This window comes from Nyctibius grandis, chromosome 2, assembly GCF_013368605.1.
Source record: "Nyctibius grandis isolate bNycGra1 chromosome 2, bNycGra1.pri, whole genome shotgun sequence".
Lineage (NCBI taxonomy): Eukaryota > Metazoa > Chordata > Aves > Nyctibiiformes > Nyctibiidae > Nyctibius > Nyctibius grandis.
The window spans coordinates 31,139,298-31,165,087 of NC_090659.1; the positions used below are offsets into that span (position 1 = coordinate 31,139,298).

At 37.2% G+C, this 25,790-nt stretch overlaps 1 protein-coding gene across 1 annotated transcript in view; it reads left to right on the top strand.

Annotated features, from left to right (window-relative positions):
* The window catches only part of DMD (dystrophin), a 1,374,504-nt gene that overhangs the window by 973,255 nt on the left and 375,459 nt on the right, over nt 1-25,790 (top strand). The window contains 1 exon segment of the mRNA XM_068422827.1: nt 11,443-11,678. Within this exon segment, the coding sequence (XP_068278928.1) occupies nt 11,443-11,678 (236 nt within the window).

Below are 25,790 nucleotides of genomic sequence, written 5' to 3' on the forward strand. Positions count from 1 at the left end.
TCAGTATCTCAGCACTTGAATCAACTTCTACATTTGTAACAAAAACACTAGCAGTATCAAAAAAATGCCACAGCAGAAATATTGGTGGCAGTATTGCACATATTTGTTCAGCTAACCTTTAAACTACTGAACAGAAAGGAGTAACACACACAGTCACGTTTTATTATACAGTTTGTGCAAATGAAACTTTATAGAAGAGGGAGATGTTTGAATCTTAACCATTAAATTGAATGTACTGGGTTTTGGGTTTTGTTTGGTTTGTGGTTTGTTGTCCCCCACCCACCCCACCCCCCCTCACGTGGACTATTTTTAAGCGTTATCTCAATATTGTAATGAGTATCCAGTATAATTTCAGAATATTGTTTTCACCTAAGTTTTTAAGTATGTGCTGATAGTTAAATTAGCCTTGGTATTGTAATCCATGATACTACAATGAATTAAATCTAGAACCACCATGTAGCTAGTATAGGAAGCGTTCTTGTGATACCTTTTTTTAGTTTTGGTGTCTCCTTAATTTTACACTCACTATAAATGATCCATTTATACTCTAGCCTTTTGCTTTTCAGTTTTTAGTGGGCCCATCAATCATGTCTGAACTTTGCCTAAGGAAAGGTTCACAGGCAATACCATGGACACTATATTACTAAAGGAGACTGAAATTTGGAGCAGTTTGTCTTTCAGAAGATTTGAATAGAACAATAGGTCCAAGCAGAGCAAGGGTTATTGATGCTACATCAGTTTACAGATATATATACAGTCTTCAGTTGGTTTTATGCTGCCTGCCTCTGCTCAAGTCATAGTCTAACTAGGATAGGGTACTGCAGATTTAAAGCTTTTCCACCACATGTAGAGCAGTTAGTTGAATGTTTACATACACTATGCCAGGATTATTTCTGTGTACTATGTTCAGTCTTAGCTGCTTTGTTCCCAAAGCATTCTCTGTCCTCACATTATTTCCAATTTGACTTTTAGAGAGTGTTTGGAACTGAGAATATAACTTTACAGGACCACAGAATGGTTGAAATGGGAAGGGACCTCTGGAGGTCATCTGGTCCAACCCCCCTGCTCAGGCAGGATGACCTAGAGGAGGCTGCCCAGGATCATGTCCAGGCAGCTTTTGAGTATCTCCAAGGATGGAGACTCCACAACCTCTTTGGGCAAGATTTTCCAGGGCTCAGTCACCCTCACAGTCAAAAAGCATTTCCTGATATTCAGAGGGAACCTCCTGTGTTTCAGTTTGCTCTCATTGCTTCTTGTCTTGTCACTGGAAAGAGCCTGGCTCCATCTTCTTTGCACTCTCCCTTCAGATATTTATACATGTTGATGAGATGCCCCCTGAGTCTTCTCTTTTCTACGCTAAACAGTTCCTACTCTCTCAGGCTTTCCTCATAGGAGAGAAGTTTCAGTCCCTTAATCACCATTGTGGTCCTTCACTGGACTCTCTCCAGTCTGTTCATGTCTCTCTTGTACGGGGGAACCCAGAGCTGGACACAGTATTCTGGGTGCTGAGTAGAGGGGAAGGATCACCTCTCTCCACCTGTTGGCAACACTCCTCTTAATGCGGCCACTCCTCCCAGCTTTGTGTCATCTGCAAACTTACTGAGAGTACACTCTGTCCCATCATCTAGATCCTTAGGGGAGATGTTAAATAGGATTGGACACAATATTGACCCTTGGGGAACACCACTAGTTAGTGGCCTCTGACTAGAATTCATGCCACTGATCACTGCTCTGTGGACCCAGTGATTCAGCCAGTTTTCAGTCCAGCTCACTGTCTGCTCATCTAGCCCATACTTCTTCAGCTTCTCTATGAGAATCTTATGAGAGACAGTGTTGAAAGCCTTACTGAAATCAAGGCAGGTGATATCCACTGTTCTCCCTGCATTTGCCAAGCCAGCCGTTTCATTGGAGAAAGTGATCAGTTTGGTCAAGCGTAACTTTCCCTTATTGTATCCATGCTGACTATTCCTGATCAGCTTTTTGTGCTTCAGTACCTAGAAATGGTTCCCAGGATTAGTTGCTCCATCACTTTCCTAGGGTTCGAGGTAAGGCTGAATGGCTTGTGGTTCCCTGGGTCTTCTGTATTGTCCTTCTTGAAGATAGAAGTGATATTTGCTTTCCTCCAGTCTTCAGGCACTTCTCTCAGTCACCATGATCCATCAAAGTTTGTAGAAAGTGGCCTTGCAATGACATCTGCCAGCTCCCCCCAGCACTCATGGGTGCATCCCATCAGGGCCCATGGACTTATGTATGTCCAGTTTGCTGAAGTATTCACCAACCAGATTCTCTTCCACAAAGGGTAAGTTTTTAAAACTCTTAACTCTGTACATGGAAATTATCTTGAAGTGCCTACTATGATGGCAGTAGTCTCATCAAATAATTCATTAACGTTCCACTTTTTAGTAGCTTGCATACAGAGAAAGTATTTGCAGAAGCTCCTCTCAACACCAGGTCATAATTCTAACTTTTTGCTGTGCACCACTAAGTTAACTTCACCTTAATGGTATTTACATTATGATGTATGCAAGCTTAATTATATGATTTATCTCACTGAAATTCTCAGTGTTTGACAGAGTCTACCTATTTTTCTGACAGACAGTGACATATGTTCTTATTCCCGTTGCAATCCAGTGTTTGTGAAAGCAAGAGCTTTTCTTTACACTGAGTGAAAGACATATCTAAACATCTGTCTGTTGTGTTTGGAGAAATTTGGAAAAATGAGTTGTACAATAAACAGCTTAGTCACGCTTCTACATATGAAAAGGAGGGCAGCAAGAAAATTCTACCAGATCTCTTGTATGAGAGAGAAAGATAAGACTGAGAAAGAGGACACAACTTTCTACTATAAATTTAAAGTTATGATGCTATTTATTAATCTAATAATAGTAACATATTAGAAACCATAACTTTTATGGTTATTTTTCAAATATAGCAATACACATTCACTTGTAAATCTTTTTCTTTTCTCCTAACAATTTTTAACCTTCACTTCTACTTTCTTTTGAATCTCTAAGAATTACAGTGTCTTTAGTTTTGGTCCCTCTCTTCATCTCACTGCATAGAATATTTTAGATCTAAACTAAATAATAATCTCGTAAACTATCAGCTTTTTTTTTTTTTACTGGTAAGAATCTAAACTACATACAATCCATAATGACTTGTCAGGAATCATTAAGATCTGCTTGTATATAAAGGAAGTAGAGGCACATGTATTTTAAATTGATGAAAATAACACATAATGTGAATGTTCCCTAAATGTTCATGAAATCAAGTACTAACTGTTACCCATTTATACTCTATAAAAATTACTATCAATGAAATATCCGTGATACAGTTACTAGGTCATTTTTGCTAGGAATTGTTTTTACTAAGTATTCAAGGCTAAGACAATCAGACATTGATCAATCTGACATTGATATTTTATTTAAGCAGAAAAAGACTCACTTTGAAATGTTTTTTATCTTTAGAAGCTGATTAAAATGTTAAGAAAATGTTAGCTTAGAGATACAATGCTCTAAGGATTCATATTTTCCACATTTAGAGCCATGGGTGGAATTCTGTTGGCAATAATTTTTTGATCAACATTAAGAGAAGATTTTATTCTGAGTTCAGATCACCAGAAAAACTCCATCCTTGCTTTCACATTTCAAAGTTGGGGGTTTTTTTGGTAATAAAATTATATTAGTTATTTTAGTTAATCAGAGCTGTGTTGTCCACTGTATTTCTACTACTTTTCTTTCAGAACTCCTTTGTGACCCAGAACACCTTGCAGGTAGCAGTGGCCCCCTCTGCAAAATTGGTATTGGCAGTGAGCACTTTGCATGGAAGGGTTGTACTGCATGGGAGAACTTAATGTACTCTTAACTTTGAAGGACAGAGAGAGATGAGACTATTCATTTATCACTGGGACAAGTCTAAGGAATAAATCAATTTCAGAACCATCTTCCCAGATCTCTCTCAGGGAAGCCTGCTTGGAGTTTAAGAATATGAGCACGGATGCTCAAACTCTGTAGAAAATCAGCTGCAGTGACACAGCATAAGAAAAAAATCAAAGGAAAAAATACACTTTAGTATTATAGATCTTCAGCTGTGTGCTACTGTGGAGTCTAGTTGTTCCCAATCAAGTTCATAAGGCTGAAGTGCTATTAAGATGGCACTGAGGCTTTTCATGAAATAAGCAAAACCTGCCTGGTGTGCCATCTCCAAATCAGTGAACTGCTGTTTTGCCCACAAAGGGAATACTCATTTGGTCTGTTACTAGAGACGGCAATGTTCCTTGTGTTAAAATAATGAATTCATTGAGCGGTGTTGTGTGTACATATGCCACAGGGTACAGGTACTCTTCCTCTATTGTCCTGAGAGTGAGTAAAATGCAGCTGGGATTCCTTGACTAAAACAGAAATGAAGTATAGTTGGGTGTGTATGTTACTGTTATTCATTGTATAAAGGATTTAAGGCTGGCATTTGCCTTAATCGGTACTCCTAACCATGGAACTAAATCCCTAGGCTAGACATGCAAATTGAATTAAAATCTACATCCAGTTACTATGTTATTTATTCTTTGTCAGAAAGTTTTGACCTGGTAGATACAGTTACCTTACATAATTAAAACTTCAACATTACTTAAAACATTCGAAAGGATGGTTAGGAACATTCCTGTGAACTGAGTCAGTTCTGCTTAAGAACTTTGGCTTGAAAGGAGATGTTGAAGGGGGGATGTTGGAGGGGGTTGTTTTGGGAGTGTTGTCTTTCTTCCTGTCTATTCTGTTTGTGTTCAGTACCTAAATAAGGAGTCTGATTTGTTCCAAGTTGTCAGTTTGACCCTCTCTTGAAACACAACACTGAAATAAGCAGAATAAAAGAAGCAGAAAAGGTGCTTTCCTGCAGTTTTCATTCTGCTTTTCTTATTTCTACATTTAATATTTGAATTTCAATTTCATGACACGTTCCTATTATTCTCACTCTTAAATTTTAACGTTACAGATAGTTTTCAAGATGCAAAAATTACCGATATACTCTTGACTTTTGTCCAGTGAACCATTTCAAGGTTCAAGAACAAGTTGTAATTCACACCTAGTTCAGAGTATTGTTAGATTGTTTTTCAGCTTTTTGTTAGACATTTAATTTTTCTGTTTTATTTTTCTCCTATTATTGTTCTATGTTGTTTCCTTCTTTGTTAAACAGCAGAAAGTGCTAATGAGAAGTTAAAAGCTACAGGTTGGTGTGGTTTAATGTCTTAAATTCTAATTGTCTTTTTGGTTTTGTGGTTTATCATATCACTGGAGTGAACTGGTATGACCTTTAAGTAAGTTGAGAGATTAAGTTTTTAGTTGTATTTTGGTGTGTTGCAGCAGGATAGAATTTGCTACTCGGATATTTGAAAAAAAGAATTTGATTCTAGTTTTGCATGTATAAATTAATTATCCTGGAAAAAAACAAAACAAAACAAAACCACACAAAAAAAAAAACAACACAAAAACACAAAACAAAACAAAACAACAACAACAAAAAAACCCCTAACCTCCCCCCCAAAAAAAAACAACAAAAAAACCCAACCCAAACCAAAATAAACCAAAAAAAAAGCCAAACAAACAAAAAAAAAAAACAAAACCACAAAACCAACAAACTATCCCCTTTGAGTCACAGAAACTGTCAGTGCAATTCTGTATAAATTGTTTCAGACTGAGATCTTTTGCTACATATTGTGTAATTAATGTTGATTTATATTTCTCTAGTAATTTTAATAAATCACTTATACACATCTGTTGAATGAACCATGTCATATCTGCCCAAGCATTGAAAGAAAGAGAAATACGGGGCAGATGTACTATTTCAAGTGGTATTTTTGTTCTGAGAGGAGATAAATGTCAGAAGAGAAACATACTGTGCAAACACTTTCTAAAGGTAATTGCTATAAATAATTTGATAATTCAAATATTTTAACCGCTCAAAGTGGAACAGATTATTACCATCCTCAGAAGCAGTAGATAACATATCTTGAAGCTTTTAAAGAAGATAAACTGGGCAATGCACTTCTGCTAGTACCTTATAGTCCTCTCTGTAGTATTTCAAGTATCTTGATGCAAAAGAACTACAGCAAAGGGATAAAAAAGTCAAAATCCAGAGCAATAAACCCATGAACATTAGAAGATTAGGCATATCTTCTTCTGGAATAACTGCCATTAGAGGAAAAATAAATAAATAAATATTATTTGGCAAGCTCTTGAGTGTATACTCAAGCTAAAATATGTGCAATGCTAAGAGATGTCGGGCAGTCTTATTGGACACCCTGAGTCTACTTATGGAGGCTCTGTAGAGTCCCAGTTTAGAAAGTTTTTCTTCAATTTACCTGAAATACTGATGAGAATAGAAATTTCCTCTGAGATAAGACAACATCTGTTTAACCTACATGAATGCCAAACTAAGCAACTGTTTTCCTCTTGTCTAAGAATCTCTGAAGTCACAGAGGAAATCCAAGACCTTTACATGAACTTTAGGCCAGATGGAAGTGGGCCTAAGTATCCGTCCCTTGGTAAAGACTGGAAGTCAATACTTATGTGTACTTTTCACACTTAACTGCTTTGGTGAAGTTCTAGATTAAAACACTCAACTATTTTTCAGTAATCACATGTGTCTTGACGACGATACGGAATATTTCACTGCAAATAATGAGCCTTGCTCTGAATCACTTTGACCTACAGTATTATGGAGTTCATGTGAGGAGAGGGTGAAATGAGATGACATTTTGGAATTGTTACAGGAAATTGTGATTGATCTGTGTAGTTGAATTCTCATCCAGGGGTGAGACAATATAGACAATTCTGTGAATTTATGTCTTTGGTATATAATTTTCTCTAGGTGTCAGATAGGTTTTCAATATACAGCTCAGAGAGAGGAAGGCACAAAAACACATCAAGCACAGAAAGCTCTAAAGGACAACATTAAAACAAACATAATAATAATTTTTAAAAAAATACAATATTTTGACTTCTGTAAAAAATTATGGCATATTTAGTTTTCATTATTTCTTTCTAGTTGGTGCTGTATGTTGCATGTTTTTTGTCCTTCAGGCAATTAAATGACATTCATCAGAGACAGACATGCTCAAAGACTTCTCTGCCATTTTCTCCCCCCACTGAACAAAGATGAAAAATACAATAGCCTTCTGACTGTAAACATGAAAAGGGTACAACCAAGGCATTCCTATTAAACTTCAATTACTATATTGGAAGAAAACCACTCTGTATAATTATGAGGATATCAATGATTATTCTGTGACTCTTTTTGAATTCACCTTTGTCATGGTTTAACGCCAGCTGGCAACTAAGCCCCACACATCCACCCACTCACTCCCCTCACAGTGGGATGGGGAAGAGAATCGGAAGAGTAAAAGTGATAAAACTCATGGGTTGAGTTTAATAGGTAAAGCAAAAGCCACACACGTAAGCAAAGCAAAACAAGGAATTCGTTCACTACTTCCCATCAGCAGGCAGATGTTCAGCCATCCCCAGGAAAGCAGAGCTCCATCACGCGTAATGGTTACTGGGGAAGACAAATGACATCGCTCCAAATGTCCCCTGCTTCCTTCTTCCCCCAGCTTTATATGCTGAGCATGATGATATATAGTATGAAATATCCCTTTGGTCAGTTGAGGTCAGCTGTCCTGTCTGTGTCCCCTCCCAACTTATTGGGCACCCCCAGCCTACTCGCTGGTGGGGTGGTGTGAGAAGCAGGAAAGGCCTTGACTCTGTGTAAGCACTGCTCAGCAATAACGAAAACATCTCTGCATTATCAACCCTGTTTTCAGCACAAATCAAAACCACAGCCCCGTACTAGCTACTGAGAAGAAAATTAACTCTATCCCAGCCAAAACCAGCATAACCTTACTTTCTGGACAGAACAATGAAGACAAAAACTGATGACTATTATTTTGTTTTCTCAGTGATTTTCTGGGAGTTATTTGAGACCACTGAAGTTTGTAAGCTCGAAGTGCCGACTCAGTGCCTGCTCAGGGGGTTCACCCTAGAGGAGGCTGCCCAGGATCATGGCCAGACAGCTTTTGAATATCTCCAAGGATGGAGACTCCACAACCTCTTTGGGCAAGATTTTCCAGGGCTCAGTCACCCTCACAGTCAAAAAGCATTTCCTGATATTCAGAGGGAACCTCCTATGTTTCAGTTTGCTCTCATTGCTTCTTGTCTTGTCACAGGGCAACACTGGAAAGAGCCTGGCTCCATCTTCTTTGCACTCTCCCTTCAGATATTTATACATGTTGATGAGATCCCCCCGAGTCTTCTCTTTTCTATGCTAAATAGTCCCTACTCTCTCAGGCTTTCCTCATAGGAGAGAAGTTTCAGTCCCTTAATCACCATTGTGGCCCTTCACTGGACTCTCTCCAGTCTGTCCATGTCTCTCTTTTACGGGGGAACCCAGAACTGGACACAGTACTCCAGATGTGGCCTCATCAGTACTGAGTAGAACAATCTCTGCTTTGTTTGCATAATTTAGGTAAAAAGAAATAGAATAGGGCAGAAAATATCCGGATTAATTTCAAGGGAGATGGAAGAGAACATGATGAGTACAGATTATTATTATTAATTATTCACATCTGTGTGTAAAAATTTAAGAAATGAAATTAAAGGGTGAAGGAAAGAGATCCTTTAGGGTTATCTCTTTTGCTTCGTATATTAAGAACTGCCAATCTTTAACTGTAAAAGATACTCGTTTATAGCAAACAGTGTGGTGTTACAAAAAAATCCCTTACAAACCTCTTTCCATGTCAGAAAAAGATATATCCATTTTCTCATCTGTTTGTGTGATTTTAATTAAAACCTTGTTGTGTTAGAATAGACTTTTACAATAAATAATTTTCTTCATAGTTATCCACAGGTATATGATTTTAAAGCACAGAAAGGATTGCACTTCAGAAATGCAATAATGGTATTGATGAGTGGATAAATATATTTAATTGCAATGTATGTCATTAAAAATCATCATTCACAGGAGTCACTTTTGGTATCATAATATTGCTATTTATTCAGGCTAGATAAATAATATATATGTTAGTTGATTTGGTAAATTGTTTGTAATTGCACAGTATTTTTAATGCTGTCAGCATTTTATGGTGCTTTTACAGTGACAGTCATTTAGATGCTTGGGCACAGTTTTTTCCCTTTCTACAGTGCTGAAGAGGGTCACTGATTCCCCAGTGAAGTAACTCAAAATATTTCTTATTAGTGAAAAATAGCTGCGAAATTTCTTGGCAAGATCAGTTAATGTTATTGATTGTTTTAATTTTGTTCATGGTTTGACCCAACAGGCTGCTAAATACCACACAGCTGCTCATGGTATTATCACTCTTCCCTGTCCTCCTGGGAGTGGGGGAGAGAATCAGAAAGGTAAAAAGACTCATGGTTTGAGACAAAAATAATTGAGTAATTGAAATAAAATAAAGTAAAAAATAATAGTAGAATATACAAACAAGTGGTGCACAACGCAACTGCTTACCACTCGCTGACCGATGCCCAGCCCGTCCCTGGCTAACTATCACAGAGGAGAGAAACCCTGAAACCACAATCCTTGGAAGACAGGAAGGAAGACTTCCTGGCCAGCCCTCACCTATACACTGAACATGAAGCTGCATGATATGGAATAGCCCATTGGCCAGTTTGGATCCGTTGCTCTGGCTATACTCCCTCCCAGATGCTCATGTACCTGCACACTAGCAAAGCATGGGGAGTTGAAAAGTCCTTGATTTCTTATCAACAACTAAAAACATCAGTGTATTATCAACATTCTTCTCATACCAAAATTCCATACTAAATCCAAAACATAGTACTATTCTAGCTAGTAAGAAGAAAATTAGTTCTATCCCAGCTGAAACTAGGACAATGTTTCAAGTGGTTTTATGGCCAAACTGTTGAACCCTCGCCTGCTACTTGAGTTTTTAGACTTTGCTGAAATGGCATGAATGCCAATGGGGAAAACCATCAGACTCTCAGAAGTACTAGAAAGCAAAAAAAAAACCTTACTGTGCATGGTGTGACACTTTTTTTTTCTTCTGTTAGAGACAAGCTAGCCCACATGAAGAGTGCAGGAAACAAGTTTTCTGTGCTCTATATGGAGACTGGGAAAAATGCAAACAAACATCTTGGTCCTTTGGAAATTTATGCTTAGTTTTCAATAACCATGTTTTGCAGTTCAATGTTGGAAAATGAAGGGCATGCTCCACACAGCTTTATTTCAGCTTTTCTGGTTTAGCTATTGTGTTGTTTAGGCAGTCAATTCAGATAGAGATTCTGTAGCTACTCTAAAGGGCAGGTATTTAGATGTTCTCTTTTGTAATGATTTAGCACCTCAGTGAAGCAACGCCATGTGTTCTTGTGTTTTCCCTGTTTTAGTATTTTTCATGTTTAGCTGGACTTTTTAAAAAATGAGAAAAAATTAACCAAATGCAATTCAGTGTAGCCTCTTCTGCCATAATATTGTGCATAATGAATTGCTTTTGCATGATTAGTGGAGGGGAAAAAATAGCCCAACAGTTTTTAGCCATCTATTTGTAAATAACAAAAATCAAGAATAAAAATCAGTCTTGAAATTCTGAATGATTTCATGTTACATGCCTCCCTGTCTAATCATAGCTATCTGTGGCACCTCTCATTTTTGACTGCAGAGAAAGGTACTTCCCCAATCCAAGCAATGAATATTTAACAGATTCTTTAAAACCCAGTTAACAGAGCAAGAAAGGACACAAAGGAGATGATGTGTCCATTTTCTCCATGTAGAAGGAAAAATATCCATAAATGTCTGAATAATAGCACATAATACTTTCAAGTTATGACAAGGAAAAATTAAGAATAGGCCAATGCTCAATTTCTTTTTGCATAAGCTCCCATGCTGGTTACAGAACTTATGGGAAATACCTGGTGGTAACAATAAGTGAGAAGATTGTTGGTGAGACAAATTCACAGCTACAGAGTGACTGGAGACCATGGAAGAAACATGTTCCTAGACACATGGTCATGCTGTGATACACTGGATATTGCAACGAACTTTTTTTCTGTCTCTAGCCTTGAGAGATCCAACCACACTACTAGATTTTGGAACATGACTCATGTGTAATAATACTTCAGTGACCTTGAGTGAGGGGTTCTCATTACACTGAGGTCTTTGCTAGTGTTACTAGGTCCCACTACTCTTTTAAGGCTGAAATTTGAATATGCTGAGAATGCTGAATGTTAAGCATACACTGTAATAGAAATACTGTGGGAAAAATGAAATAATATATTCTTTTAGTTTTAATTTTCGTATTTCCAGTAGACATAATATCAAGAAATGAGCTTATTTCTGTGTTACCGTTTCTACTGTATAAATTATGTTACTGAAATAAACATTTATCATAGTTCATTTATTCAGTAATTTTAGCATTTTTTTTTCTTTCAGTAACTCCTGGTGAAACTGTTGCTGTGGATACACAAACCAGGGTAACCAAGGAAACTACCACCTTCAAACCAGAAATGCCATCTTCTGTGCTTTTGGAAGTTCCAGCCTTGGCTGACTTCAATAAGGCATGGGCAGAACTCACTGACTGGCTTTCTCGACTGGATCGAGAGATAAAATCTCAGAGAGTGGTAGTAGGTGACCTTGATGATATCAACGACATGATCATCAAACAAAAGGTATGAGAAACGCTGATTTTTCAAGTTTCAAGCTTCATGATCTTTGTTCTGTATTAAAACATTTCAACAAGGAACACAGGAGAGATGATAGGCTGCGATACATGCAGTTGTTACTTAAGTTACTTTATTCCGTAAACACAATTATTGGATTAAATGTTAAGATAACTAATTGAGGAAAAAAAGAGTATTTAATAATTTTGCTGGTATTTAAGGCAGATCTCTTTATCTTTCTATTGCTTGTGCTGATTGTCCTGTAAGAGTATGCAAGCCAATGTTTGAAATATAAACCTCATGAGAAAGAAGGAATTGCATAGTAAGCTCCAGGTTGCCACGAGGAAAGATATCCTGTTTTGTACCTTTTCTTATGTTGCTTCTGCAATAACTTTCTGAGAGGCTTATATCCTGCTGCTGTTGGGTTATGAAAAGCTCCTCAGTCATCTTAAAGAGAAAAACAGCTCATTAATGCAAGTGTTCTGTCAGCAAAACTGCATCAGTGTTACTTTGAAAACACAGAAAAATATGGAAATATATGTGCAAGGGAAAAAAAGGGGCTAAACTTTAGCTACTCAGTAGCAATAAAAGTAATTTGGTATTATACATCTTGAAAGTAATTACCTGCCTTCTAGATTTAAAATTGCTCAATATAAAAGATTTGGCTTGTCTGTGCAAAACTTTTCAGTGTTAAATTTCCATTCAGTTCAGTTCTAAACTGAATTTAGGACTTTCTATTATAAGATTCTCTTCTGCTTCTTCCTCTTCCTCCTAATAAAAAATCTGATTTATTATAAGGAAGATATTGACATTCTTTCTCTTTGCTTAAAGTAAAAAGAGAGGGAGAAACAATGGACACATTTTGCCTAGTATCTGTACTAAGCAGTTTTATAAGAACAAGTATATCAAAATATGCAGATGTCTCATAGGATTAATTCTGCTTGTTTTCTTATATTTCCCTTTTTTCAGTGTTTTAAACTTTCTATTTTTGAGACTTTTTATTTGCTCTACCTTCTAGATTAGTAAACTATTTGTTTCATCCTGTTTAATAATCGCAATATTTACTGTGTAGAATTATATAGTGTTTTATTAATTAAAATATCTTTAAAATGGCATGTATATATTTTAGTAATAAGTGATACTTGCAGTATCACCTATACAGGACACTAAATTAAAATAGCTGTTATGTCATTTGAAAAGGTTGAGGGCCAAATAAGACTTGTTTGCACATTATCTTTTCATCTTTTTCAGAACTGTTTTGGTTTTAAAATTTTATGTTGTGAAATACTTTGTTCAGAATTATGTGGTTTTCTTACTTATGCCTCATTTGAGCATATTCTTCTGGCAGATAAAATCCATAATGTGCTTCTATCTGTGGATATCTTTTACTTAAATATGAGATTGAATTAATAAGTCTTGAGAATTTCAGTTAATGTTACAAATATTTTAAAATTAACTGTGCTATATCTGCATTAACTCAAGACTGAAATATTTTAGCTGGTTAAGCCAGCACTATTGCAGTCTTCCTCTCACTTATGTTCCTGACTGGGTCGCCCTGTTTCTTTTTTTGATCCCATGCTGTGCTGGTAACAAAACCAGCAGGAAAACTCTTTTTTTGTTGTGCTTACCTCTCTAATTGGCTGTGCAACAGAATGTGACATTTAATACATTCTCTGATGAAACGGAAGAATCAATGTCTAAATATAGACTGCAGTTCTGTTAACTGGCTCACTCTTCTCTAATGATCATCTTAATATCACTTAATACATGGAAATGAATGTAAAGAAATTTTGCTTCTGCTCCTAAATCTGTCACAGGATTATTAGGTGAAAGTAGCAGGCAGAATTTTCAAAACTGACAAACAATTTTAGGTTTCTCAAACCCCCCCCACCCTGCTTTCTAATGTGGAGTGTCTGCAGCAGTATGTGAGTTGATGAAGTTGGACTTGTGGGTACTTGGCTATTCTGAAAAGTCAGGCCAGATATGATCGAAGCTGGAAATCCAAAAGTAATGCTTACCTCCCCAGATCTCTATATTCTGTAAAAGATCATAGTAATACCTCTCCTGTGGTTGCGTAACTACATTAAGCTACATTATGGAAAAATGGAAACCTCTTCTTACTTAAGATGCCAACAGGCCTTTACTCAGAAACTCTGCTTTGGCATCATTGTATTTTGAGGAAGGCTTGCAGTGGGAATAGATTTCTACTAAAAGCAGTGAACCATGGAGTCTGTGCAAAGCTTGAAGATCATTAACAATGCCATTCAAAGAGATCAAATACCATAATCTCCTTAAATTTTAAATTTTGTCCATGGATTTTGCCAAGGCATGCTGTCCATCCAAACTTTTTGTAACACATTTTATTGAAAACATGGCTTTCATTTGTACTAGATGAAAATAGATTTTATTTAGTAAAAAGTATTACAATAAGAAGTAATATTACTAATGAATTTGACTACAAACAATTTTCAGTGCCTACTTTTACTTATTGGTTTTAAGAGTATAGGTTGACTCTGTACTGTTAGGTGGACAGAAGGGGATTAATCTGAAAAAAACTATTTATGTAGAATGAGACCTTCAGCCAAACTAGTTACTGAGACTTTTAAGCAAAGAGGAGGAAAAGATACTTTTAGGTAATGAGTAGTGTCATCCTAAAGTAGTCCTCCAAAAAGATTCAGATAATTTATTTCTACTCAATTAATTTGTCACTATTCAAAGAGTAGGTTTGATCTTCTGTCAATTAGAGAAATAAACAAAATCGGAATGAAGAGATTGTTTTCACTATTAATTACTGAATTGATTTTTCAATAGCTGAGGATCTTGTGCAGCTGATGATAGTAAAATAACTGTTAAGGAAAAATACTGGTTTATAAACTGTGCAATTAATGGACTTCAGATGAAAGAGTGGGCTTACCTGACATTCTGCTTGTTTGAGGATTTTTTACCTATCCTTTCCCATGGTTACATACCATGTTTTTTGTATACAACTTTATAATTATACATGCATTTTCATATGTACCTTACAATTAATATTCTGATAGATCAGAGGAATGGGAAGTTTTCTGTCCAAATTTTTTTCCAACATCAATTTTTCTGGAAATAAAATACAGTTTTCCAAATTTATAACGTGTTCTTACAGAAGCCACTGTAACTGCCAAATTAAAATTTGTAGTTCTCTGTTACGGGGTATGAATCAGTGTACTCTAAATATGCCCATGTTGAATGAAAACTTGTAGTTACAGCCACAGACACTTATGTTTGTCTATTTAGTTTATATCAGAAGTGTAAACTATAGGTAAACGTGAAGTCCTCAACCTTTTGGATAGTGTATTTCAAGTTCTACAGAGGTGGGAAGAAGTTTCATATTACTGACATATGCATGAAAAGACCCATGTAGCACATCTTCAGATAATGTACTGCTGAAGCACATCATAAAAGATTTTGCACTTGGAGCTGAACTTTTTTCAGTTTAGTGTTCTGATGTGCTTAAAGGGAGAAGTTCGCTAGTCCAGAATCCAAGTATGGTGTCAGTAAATTGGGAGCTGGCTTTCACACTTTCAGAAACAATCTTCAGGAGCGTATTTGCCTCATCTCTTTCTCCATGCTGTCATGCTTCACATTCTCTAGGGTCTTCTATTTTCATACAGACAGCTGCAAGACATTCCCTGGAGCACTGATGGAGCAGGATCAACTAGCTCCCAGAACAGGGCTGGAGCTGAAACTGATTCTGCAGCATGTTGGAGAGTTCATTGGCATTTTTGTGGACCTCCTCTGATAGCAGAACCCTACACATGACTTTATGGCTTAAATGGTGTGCAAAATGGTGTGCAAAACCTCTTTTACCTCTATGAATTTCACCATAGGATATATTCACTCAGGAGACTACTATCATTATTTTATTTATATTTCAGAGTGTTATTGCTGTTCTATTTAACATGGAATATCTAGCAAAATTCTTATTTGATACTTTGTCATGCTGTTAGGCTTTTAAAATTAATTCTAATTTATAAGAAGTACTGGAAGGTTGGTTTTGGCTTTTGAAGTGAATAAAAAAACTAATAAATGAATAGATTTTTAAATATATTAGAAAAAGTTAGAACTACAAGATTTGTATGCTGAAAGATGTTAGCTTTTTTATAGAATAGAGGAAAATGAAAAAATGTCTGTCAGCCTTTAAGTTTATTCTTAAAGGGCAGAAAATGCAGCAGGATGCTCTAGAGGGCCTGGAAATCTGAGTCCTTAAAGGGAAATAGGAGGAAAAAAAAGAAAAAAAAAATCTATTAATCTGAAAATTAGACCTCAAGGGATATAGAATATGTGTCAGGAGACGCTTTTTTTCGTACTTTATTGCACATAAAGACAGCTGATATTTTAAAATAGCTTGGCCAGCTCATTACAGTATGTTAGAAAGTGTATTTGTTTTCTGCAACAATAAAAAAGCTGTCTAAACATTGTCTTTTGGAGAGTGATCAGCAACCATTTATTTATTTCTCTATAATGTTAATCACTAGAACGTGCATAAAAATTTTACCTCTAAGGATCTGATTCTAAACTCATTGAAGTAAAAGAGATACTTTCATCATTTTTCAATTAGTTTTCAGTCAGGCTGTAAATTAGCATCCAAACAAAAAATACTTAATACTACAGTTGTACCTAAAGATAAGTTTCCTCTGTTTGCTTTTATTGGCCTATTGTGAAATAATTTGATGATTTTTTTCCAATTCCTGCCAAAATAAGCTCACGGGAAAAGATAAATTATCATGATTAGTGCAACTGGCATACGGTTAGGTTCAGCAGGGAAAGGACAAGAGTGTAGGAACTCATTTTCATTAGCATTTATATGTTGAGTATTAGAAGTATGCACTTTTCACTAGGGTTGCATTTTTCAATAGCAAATATATTTTTCTGTATTTCTAAGTCTGACCTATCTTATAAGTATAAATGACTTATTCCATCAACACTGGACCTTACCTGACCTACGTTTTTACCCAAATCAGCCTTTCATTGTATGTGTTCGCATTCCACTAGTATGTGGAACTCAGAGACCCGCTGCATTGGGCCCTCTACAAACATACCATGGGTATGAAAAGTGCTGTCCACAGTGTGGACCATGGGCAAAGCCTGCTGTGATAGAAAGTATAAAAACTGCTTAAATCTTCATGAGTTCTGTGTGTGCCCAGGCAGCAAAAAAAAAAAGCCTAACTAGATGCTGGGCTGCATTTAATAAGACCCTAGCCAGCATATTGAGGGAAGTGATCATTCCCCTCTAGCCCACATCTGTGAGATCACATCTGGAGTTCTGTGTCTAGTTTTGAGCTTCCTAGTGTGCAGAAAAGTCATGGGGGGAGTCTACTTCAGGATCACTAAGGTGGTCAGGAGCTGGAGCACTTGATATATGAGGAGGGGCCTAGAGCTGAGCTTGCTCAGCCTGGGAGAGAGCTCAGGAGGGACCTTATTGATGCCTACAGCCACGAGATGGGAGACTGTACAGAAGGTAGAACCAGACTCTTCTCAAAGATGCACAGCAAAAGGATGAGAAGCAACAGACACATGCTGCAGCAAAGGGAATTCTGATGAGATATTAGGAGAAAAAATGTTCATGGTGAGCATAATGAAATATTGGAATAGGCTGTCGAGAGATGTTATGGATTCTCCATCCTAGGAGATATTCAGCACAAAACTGGACAGGGTCCTGTGTGACCTGATGTGACTCTGAATTTGGTCCCATTTGAGCAGTAAGTTGGGCAAGATGATCTCCAAAGGTCCCTTCTGTCTGAAATTATTCTGTGATTCTGAATGCTATTCTCAAATAACAAGATCCTGTGTTGTATACCTTGTCAATGAAACACACTTTAAAGGAAGGAAAACATGGTTTTATGCTACCTTTGCACTCCTCCCACCTCAGCTGTGATTTGCTTTAAGAGCTGAAGCAGTCTTGATAAAATTTTGACAAATTATTTAGTTCTAAGTAGTAGCGATGATCTGTTAGGACAGTTACACAAGTTTTAGGGGGCTATATTTTTGTATCGATATTAATATGCATTATTTGAAGTAGTAACAAGAAAAGCTAAGAGTGGCTTTGTTTTTATTCAGAAATTGTGGGAAATATAAAAGCAGCTTGTTTCTAAATAATGATGTGATGTATAAAATTCTAATCTAGTTTTAATCGTAAAATGCAAATTGAAACTAGGGGGAACAATTGTATATTTGCTCATTTTATGTGTGAGGAGATGCAGCTCTTCTTAGAGAAATAAGTTTTCCTCTGTAAGAAAATAAAAACATCAAATCCCAGCAGAGCTTCATAATGAAGCTGATCTTGAAATACAGTTCTTTTATGTAGAAAAGAAAACAATCCCAGAATTTTAACCAAAAAATGCTACCGTCTTGAAATGTGCCCTATTGATTTCTCAATGTGCCAAGGGTACTCTGATACTTCTATAAACACTGCTTAATAATAATATAGATTCAGGGATTTGCTAGCAGATGGACAATGCCCTCTTGAGGCAGAGCAGCTAGCAGTATCATTATCATCCTTTTTCATGAAGGGATTTTTTAAAAAAATGTCACTAGTTTTTTTAAGCTGTGGGATCTGTTAAGTAACTAGTTTCTAGTGACTTAACTCTATTGCAGTAAGTCAAATTCTTGGAATTCTTTTCTCTTTTCCCAGTAGAATACTGTAATAATTTTTTGCACTTAGAGAAGGTCTCATGGAGAGTTCTCTGTTGATTTACATGGACATATTGTTTTATAACGCTCATGTGAAGTAATCAAAACTATTCAAATAAGTAGTTGGCTCAAATGTAAGAGGAGGCAGACATCTAACTCACTAAAGTTCCAGCAAAATATTAAAATTTTATGCTATGTAAAGCTGCTTGAAAGTGAAAGGTAAAATTTATAAAAACACTATGAGAGGCATAAGGGCATATTTGTTTTCAGGGTCACAGAGGTCTTGAATATTTTTCTCCATTCCTTGCCTGATCTTCACTTTCTTCCTCACCACCTTCTTCACCTTTGTGGAACATGACCAGTCTGTTTTCTGCTGCCTGGAGTCCCCTTTGGACCTTCTTTTCTGCAATATATTCTCCTTTTCTTTCTACTAAACTGAATTTTGCATGTAGAAGATAAGGACAAAATGTCTGATTTTGCCTAACACCTTTAACAGCTGATGTCCTTTGTTAATGATGAACAACATGTTGAAGAAACACTGGATTCTAGCATTTCTAGATTGTCTTTTCTTTCACTAGTCTGGGAGGGTGGTGGGAGTTTTTGTTTTGTTTGATATAAAAACAATTCCTCCTTCACTACTGCAAAAAAAAAATCTTAAACACTCATATTGACAGAAAACAAATTTACAATGGAAATAGACAGACTATTAATTTTTCAGGTTACTACGCACTGCAGTGAAATCCTAGAAAATGACTGAGTACACATTGAGCTTGAAATATAAAAGTATTCCCATTGAAAGCAATAAGAATATATATTTTCCTCAAGAAAGACATTAAAGTATTTTTCTGAATTGAACCAGAGAATTCAGCTTTTCACACAATCACAATCAAGTGCTGAAGGAAGACTTAATTAAAAGAAAACTGGTTTTGTAGTAAATGTGGACCATTTCACATTACTCAAACCTCTCATCTGTCTCTATTGCTAGTTGATACGTTAAGCAAGGCAACAAATCAATTCCCAGAACAGTATTCTGCTGCTTTTTTGGACCATCACTACTATTGAGCTAAAACATCAATTTAACTTATCACCATGGCACTAATGTTCATGTGCTTTCTGCTCATATGATTTTGTGCAGCCAAATGTGAGTTTCATACATAGAGGTTTAGTCACACCAGCCAGCTCCCAACTTTCTTTTTAATGCTTCTGGACTTGTCAAATCCTTCAGCTGAATTCTTAAACGTGGAATTCACACTGGGGTTTATGCAGTTTGCATATTGCAACTATCTACTCTATTTGCTCAGGAACAGCTTTCCCGTTAGCCACTAATATGCAAGTAACTCAGTTGCTGCAGTTACGCGCTGCTCACAGAAGTACAGCTTAAGAAAAGATAATGCTTATACATCTTTTTCTCGAGGGATTATTGTAAAACCTCCAATAAGAAATAGTCAATAGAAGTCAGGAAGACCATTCAGGGTGACAAAATATGAGCTAAACTGATCCACTGAACAAGAAAAATATATGCTATTTACTGTTCATTTTTGTGTGCTTAAATAACTAAGCAAGAGCAGGGTATAGCTATCTCAAATATGCAGTGCTAATTTGTTAATAACTACTGATATTAAGCTTTTTGCTGATGTCAAATCTTAAAACTAGATTATGAATTTGTAATAAATGCTCTTTGATCCAGACTATTACAGTGCAATGATAATCTTGGGTAGATTTCCTTTAAAAAAAAATCCATTGAAGTGGAAGTTAGATAATAGACTCAACACTGGAAAGCTGCTGGAAAGCAAAAGAATTGAGAGTTGTAATTGTTCAGCATCTCACACATCTGCCCTTACTTGTTGATAACAAAATGTGGACATTTTTTAAGACGAGAAAATAAGAAATAATAAAAAAAAAATCTAGGCCTAGCAAAATATCAAAGTAGAACAATCAAAACTTTTAAATAACTGCAACTGATTTCTAACGTGAACATTTTTTCTCTACAAGAATAAAGAGTTGACAAATATCATGTTTGAGGTTTTTGTAGCTGTATGTGTATACGCCCTGATTTATTATTGTGGAGATCATAACTGCCTAAAATTCAAGTATTCTAACTTGATTAACAAGTTGACCAAGACTCATCTAACTTATCTCCGAATTCAGTAGAAAGAAACTGGCACATCTGTGGTTTAGTCTGCCTGATTCTGAAGTGGACGTCTACAATAGCTGTGGCAAATTTCTTCCTGGAATGGCTTGTTTCTCTCAATATATGCTCAGTGACAAGTTCGGGTATAGATACCTACACTTGGTCTGACTCATCCCTGCCTTTCTGGTGGGGCAGTTTTCTACTGGAAAATGTCGGTATGACAGAGCCGGCACTTTCCACAGGGAACACAGTGACTCTGCGATTGCTCTCAGTCAGGTTCCTGACATAACCCTGCAAACCAAGAAGGTTTCCTGTAATGTACAACAGCCAGTTCCCACCATTCATTAGCACGAATAAGCCCCTGGATGGCCAGACCAAAGGCATTGATGTTACTCCTTTGGGACACTGGAAAATTGCCTGATTTCTCTCTCTCTCATCTACCTGTCTCCTTTGTCATCCCTGAATACAACAGCTCCAAGTTTTAGTTCAATTTGATTTTTGTATTTAAAAAAACACCAAACCCCCAAAACAAAACTACAGAAAAATCGTGTTCTAATATTAGCAGTAGAAAAGTGAAAATCTGTATTTTCATGTTCAAAGTGGCTCCTTTTTGATGTTTTAGCAGAACAGTTTGACACTTTGTTTCTCTGGAAAAAAAAAAAAAAATCAGCATTTATTTCTAATTAGAGTAGAAGCTGCTTTTAATATTTTGGAAAAAAAAATGGTTCTGAGGTAACAAAAAGATCCTGTTTTATTTTATTTCCTGTTCAGAGAAATATGTGTTATATTTTTTGACCAAGAAGCAAAGAAGGTAAAAGAAAGAAATAATAAGCAGAAGGTCAGTTTAAGCATTTCTCTGTTTGTGGGGAAGAATGATGTCTTTTGGGCTATTGTGAGTTACCAGAGATGTCTTACTGCGTATGTCACAGAATCATTTATTCAAACAGACAGTTTTGAAGGTGGCATGGTGTGGAACTAGACCTCAGGGTAAATGTCCAACCTTTTGACATATGTTTGACCATATGAACGGGATTGTTTTCCTTTGTGGTATCTTATGAGTGTGTCTTAAATTCCTACTGTGCATCGTGATCAGCACCGATAGCATTTTTAACTGTTCTTATTAATCCTTCTACCTCTTTATATGTGGCCCATATGGCATAATATTTCTGTGATGAAAACTGGTATATTTGGCACATTGCTATAATGACATTCAGATGTGGGATTCGGCTCTGACAAAGTGATTGTGTTTTGCAAATAAATAACTGTGCATCAGAACCCATAATTATTCGCTCATTTGTTGGTACTGTGATTTTGGGTGGGGCTCTTTTTTACTGTCCCCCCACCTCCCCCCCTCCCAGACCTGTCATTAAAGCGTGTGATAAAGAGCAAGAATGTAGATGCTAGGGAGTCAAATGATTTCTGTGGGTACTAGATGATAACTCTGAGACCTTAGCATCAACATGCTGTGAGTCAGTTAATAAAATGAACTGTCTTAGTTACTTGTATTTTGTGAATACTCCTTGACTAATTTAGAGGAAATAAAGTTAGTAAATTTAGTACTAATTTACTAAAGAGGCTCTCTCATGCAGATTGAAGCAAGTCAGGGGTAAGTGCTTTGGAGGCAGCAGAAGCTGAACTGGGGATTAGCACATCCAACTGTCCCTTCTGAGCAGTGACTGTAAGGTGTATAGTACTGTATTGGGCCTGACGTTATGAACTCAGAAATAGCACTTCTGCTTACCTATACTAAACTGTTTGTTCCAGAGCTATACACAGCTGCAATAATAATCCACAACAGATATTGTTGATGGGATTGATTCAGAGACAGAAGGGTTTACAGGAAAAGAGTTAGTGGGGTTTTAAGCGTTTAAATTATGAAACTGATAAGATATATGTGGATGGAAAAAGTTGCATACATATAAGTGGCTTCAATCAAGACAGATCATTTTTCTGAGCTGGGGAAAAAGTAGGTGAAATTATCTCACAGGTTTATGGTTAAATGGAAACAGGAAATATGGATGAAATGTAGGTGGACAGTAAAGGGTAAGAAGAACAGTGTCATTGTTTAGTTGGAAAAGTTTGCAAGACTGTTAGTTCTTTCCTTTCAGATGTAGTTGTGTAAAGGTCCATATTGATGAAGTGCTAAAATTCAGTGAAGGAGGATTTGTAAGATAGAAATACTCTTGGTTTTTATCTAGATGAGTTTATGCAAATTTAATGTCAGTAAGTTTCCCTTCCCGCCTCCCCCATCTTCCTGCTAGACTGCAGACGTTTTTAGGTCAGACATCACTCGCCTTCGGAGAACAATGTCTAACAAATATCTTTCTTTTAAACTTTCTAGCTAAGTATGCTGAGATTAAGGAAAATCTTGCGTGTTGAAATTTCTAGTCGGTCATGTTGGTGCAGTTTGCATATTAGTTTCTATTTTTTATTAAATTATTTTCCAATATTTCTTGCCATGATGAGAATTCATGTATTTTGTTTAATTATGAGTATTTTTTGTATGAATTTAATAATTTTTTATGTCTCTAATCATTACAGTGGTTTATACATAAATCAGAATTGTCAGTGGTATCTAAGTAAATTGTGCACCTGACTTAATTTCCTTGGGTGCTTATTACCCTATTCCTTTGAAATTCTTTCATTAGAAAACCTTAAAATCACAAATCTTAATTAAAATAACAGGACAGCCTTTGGAGACCTCTTAGTGTAGAATACAAAGCATGTAATTTTTCTAATGAGAAAATTGGGGGTTTTTCACTGTAAGATTCACAAAAAATGTATTCTCTTGACTTCATGTTTCACTGTATGTCTGTTTCTGAAGTGCATGGGCTGTACGATCATTGTTAGCCTTTGCTGTAGGGTTGACATTCAGGGATGCTATTTAACAATGTATAGGATAAATGATTCTTCAGTCTCTTTTAAATGATGAGTAAATAGCCTTTTAGGTTATCATTTTCAACTTCCTCTCCTACTGCCATTGCATAATGAGACTTTTTCACTGTGATTATCATTTCCAGCCCAAAAAAAATATAAATAGCAGATTATAATTTTTTTTTAGTACTATCTCAGAAAGAAAAAGAATGAACAGCAGGACTCATTTTCAGTTTCCTCTACATCAAAAGAATATAACGGATTGTTAAAAATAATGTGAAAACAAGCATTTTTTTCATAATACTCAACAGAAAACGACGATATTTTCCTTTTAATGTTTTGCTACTGATTCTTCTCCTTGGAGACATTCTGACTTGATTTCAGTCTCTCTCTGTATTTTTTTTTTCCTTTCTCTTCCAAACTTCTTTGAGTTTTCCCTGTGAGGAATGCACTGTGAAGAAGGTGGCACAGCATAGAGGATTCTATGAGAATCTCCATCCTTTACTGGATGCAGGAGGAAACATAGTGACAAAGGATGAGGAAAAGGCTGAGATATTTAATACCTTCATTGCCTCAGTCTTTAGTAGTAAGACTGGTTTTTCTCCAGGTACCTAGCCTCCTGAGCTGAAAGACAGGGACAGGGAGCAGAATGAGGCCCCCATAATCCAAGGAGAAATGGTTAGTGATCTGATATGCCACTTAGACACACACAAGTCCATGGGGCCAGATGGGACCCATCCAAGGGTACTGAGGGAGCTGGCAGAAGTGCTTACCAAGCCACTTTCCATCATTTGTCAGCAGTCCTGGCTAACCGGGAAGATCCCAGGTGACTGGAAATGAGCAAAGGTGACACCCATCTACAAGAAGGGCTGGAAGGAAGATCCAGGGAACTACAGGTCTGTCAGTCTGACATCGGTGCCTGGCAAGGTCATGGAGCAGGTCATCTTGAGTGCCATCGTGTGGCACGTACAAGACAACCAGGTGATCAGGCCCAGTCATCATGGGTTTATGAAAGGCAGGTCCTGCTTGACTAGCCTCATCTCCTTCTATAACAAGGTGACCTGCTTCCTGGATGAGGGAAAGGCTGTGGATGTTGTCTACCTAGACTTCAGTAAAGCCTTTGACATTGTTTCCCACAGCATTCTCCTGAAGAAACTGGCTGCTCATGGCTTGGACGGGCGTACGCTTTTCTGGGTAAAAAACTGGCTGGATGGCTGAGCCCAAAGAGTTGTGGTGAATGGAGTTAAATCCGCTTGGTGGCCAGTCACAAGTGGTGTTCCCCAGGGCTCAATATTGAGGCCAGTTCTGTTTAATGTCTTTATCAATGATCTGGAGAAGGGGATCAAATGCACCCTCAGTAAGTTTGCAGATGACACCAAGCTGGGTGGGAGTGTTGATCTGCTTGAGGATAGGAAGGCTCTGCAGAGGGATCTGGACAGGCTGGATCAATGGGCTGAGGCCAGCTGTATGAGGTTCAGCAAGGCTTAGTGTTGGGTCCTGCACTTGGGTCACAACAACTCAATGCAATGCTACAGGCTTGGGGAAGAGTGGCTGGAAAGATGTCTGGTGGAAAAGGACCTGGGTGTGTTGATCGATGGCCGGCTGAATATGAGCCAGCAGTGTGCCCAGGTGGCCAAGAAGGCCAACAGCATCCTGGCTTGTATCAGAAATAGTGTGGCTAGCAGGACAAGGGAAGTGATCATCCTCCTGTACTCAGTGCTGGTGAGGCTGCACCTCAAATACTTTGTTCAGTTTTGGGCCCCTCACTACAAGAAAGGCATTGAGATGCTGGAGCGAGTCCAAAGAAGGGCAATGAAGCTGGTGAAGGCTCTAGAGCAGAAGTCTTATGAGGACTGGCTGAGGGAATTGGGGTTGTTTAGTCTGGAGAAAAGGAGTCTGAGGGGAGACCTTATCGCTCTCTACAACTACCTGAAAGGAGGTTGTAGTGAAGTGGGTATTAGTCTCTTCTCCCAGGTAACAAGTGATAGAAGAAGAGGAAACAGCCTCAAGTTGCACCAGGGGAGGTTTAGATTGGTTATCAGGAATTTTTTTTTCACTGAGAGGGTTGTCAAGCATTGCAACAGGCTGCCGAGGGAAGTGGTGGAGTCACCATCCCTGGAGGTATTGAAAATACGACTAGATGTGGTGCTTAGTGACCTGGTTTAGTGGTGGACTTGGCAGTGTTAGGTTAGTGGTTGGACTTGATGATCTTGAAGGTCCTTTCCAACCAAAATGATTCTATGATTCCAGTTCCTGTAAGAGTTGTCCATGGCATACTGTTGCTGGGCAGCACCCTGCTGTCTGTCTGCTAGTGTTCTGTTTAGGCAAAAGAAAAAAAAATTCTTTGGGAAGAGATTTATTGAAATAATTCAGAAGTAACTGCTAAGCAGCATAAAGGTTAAATGTTAGAATTAGTGTTTAGTTCTCATTTTATGATTTGCACTGAAGTA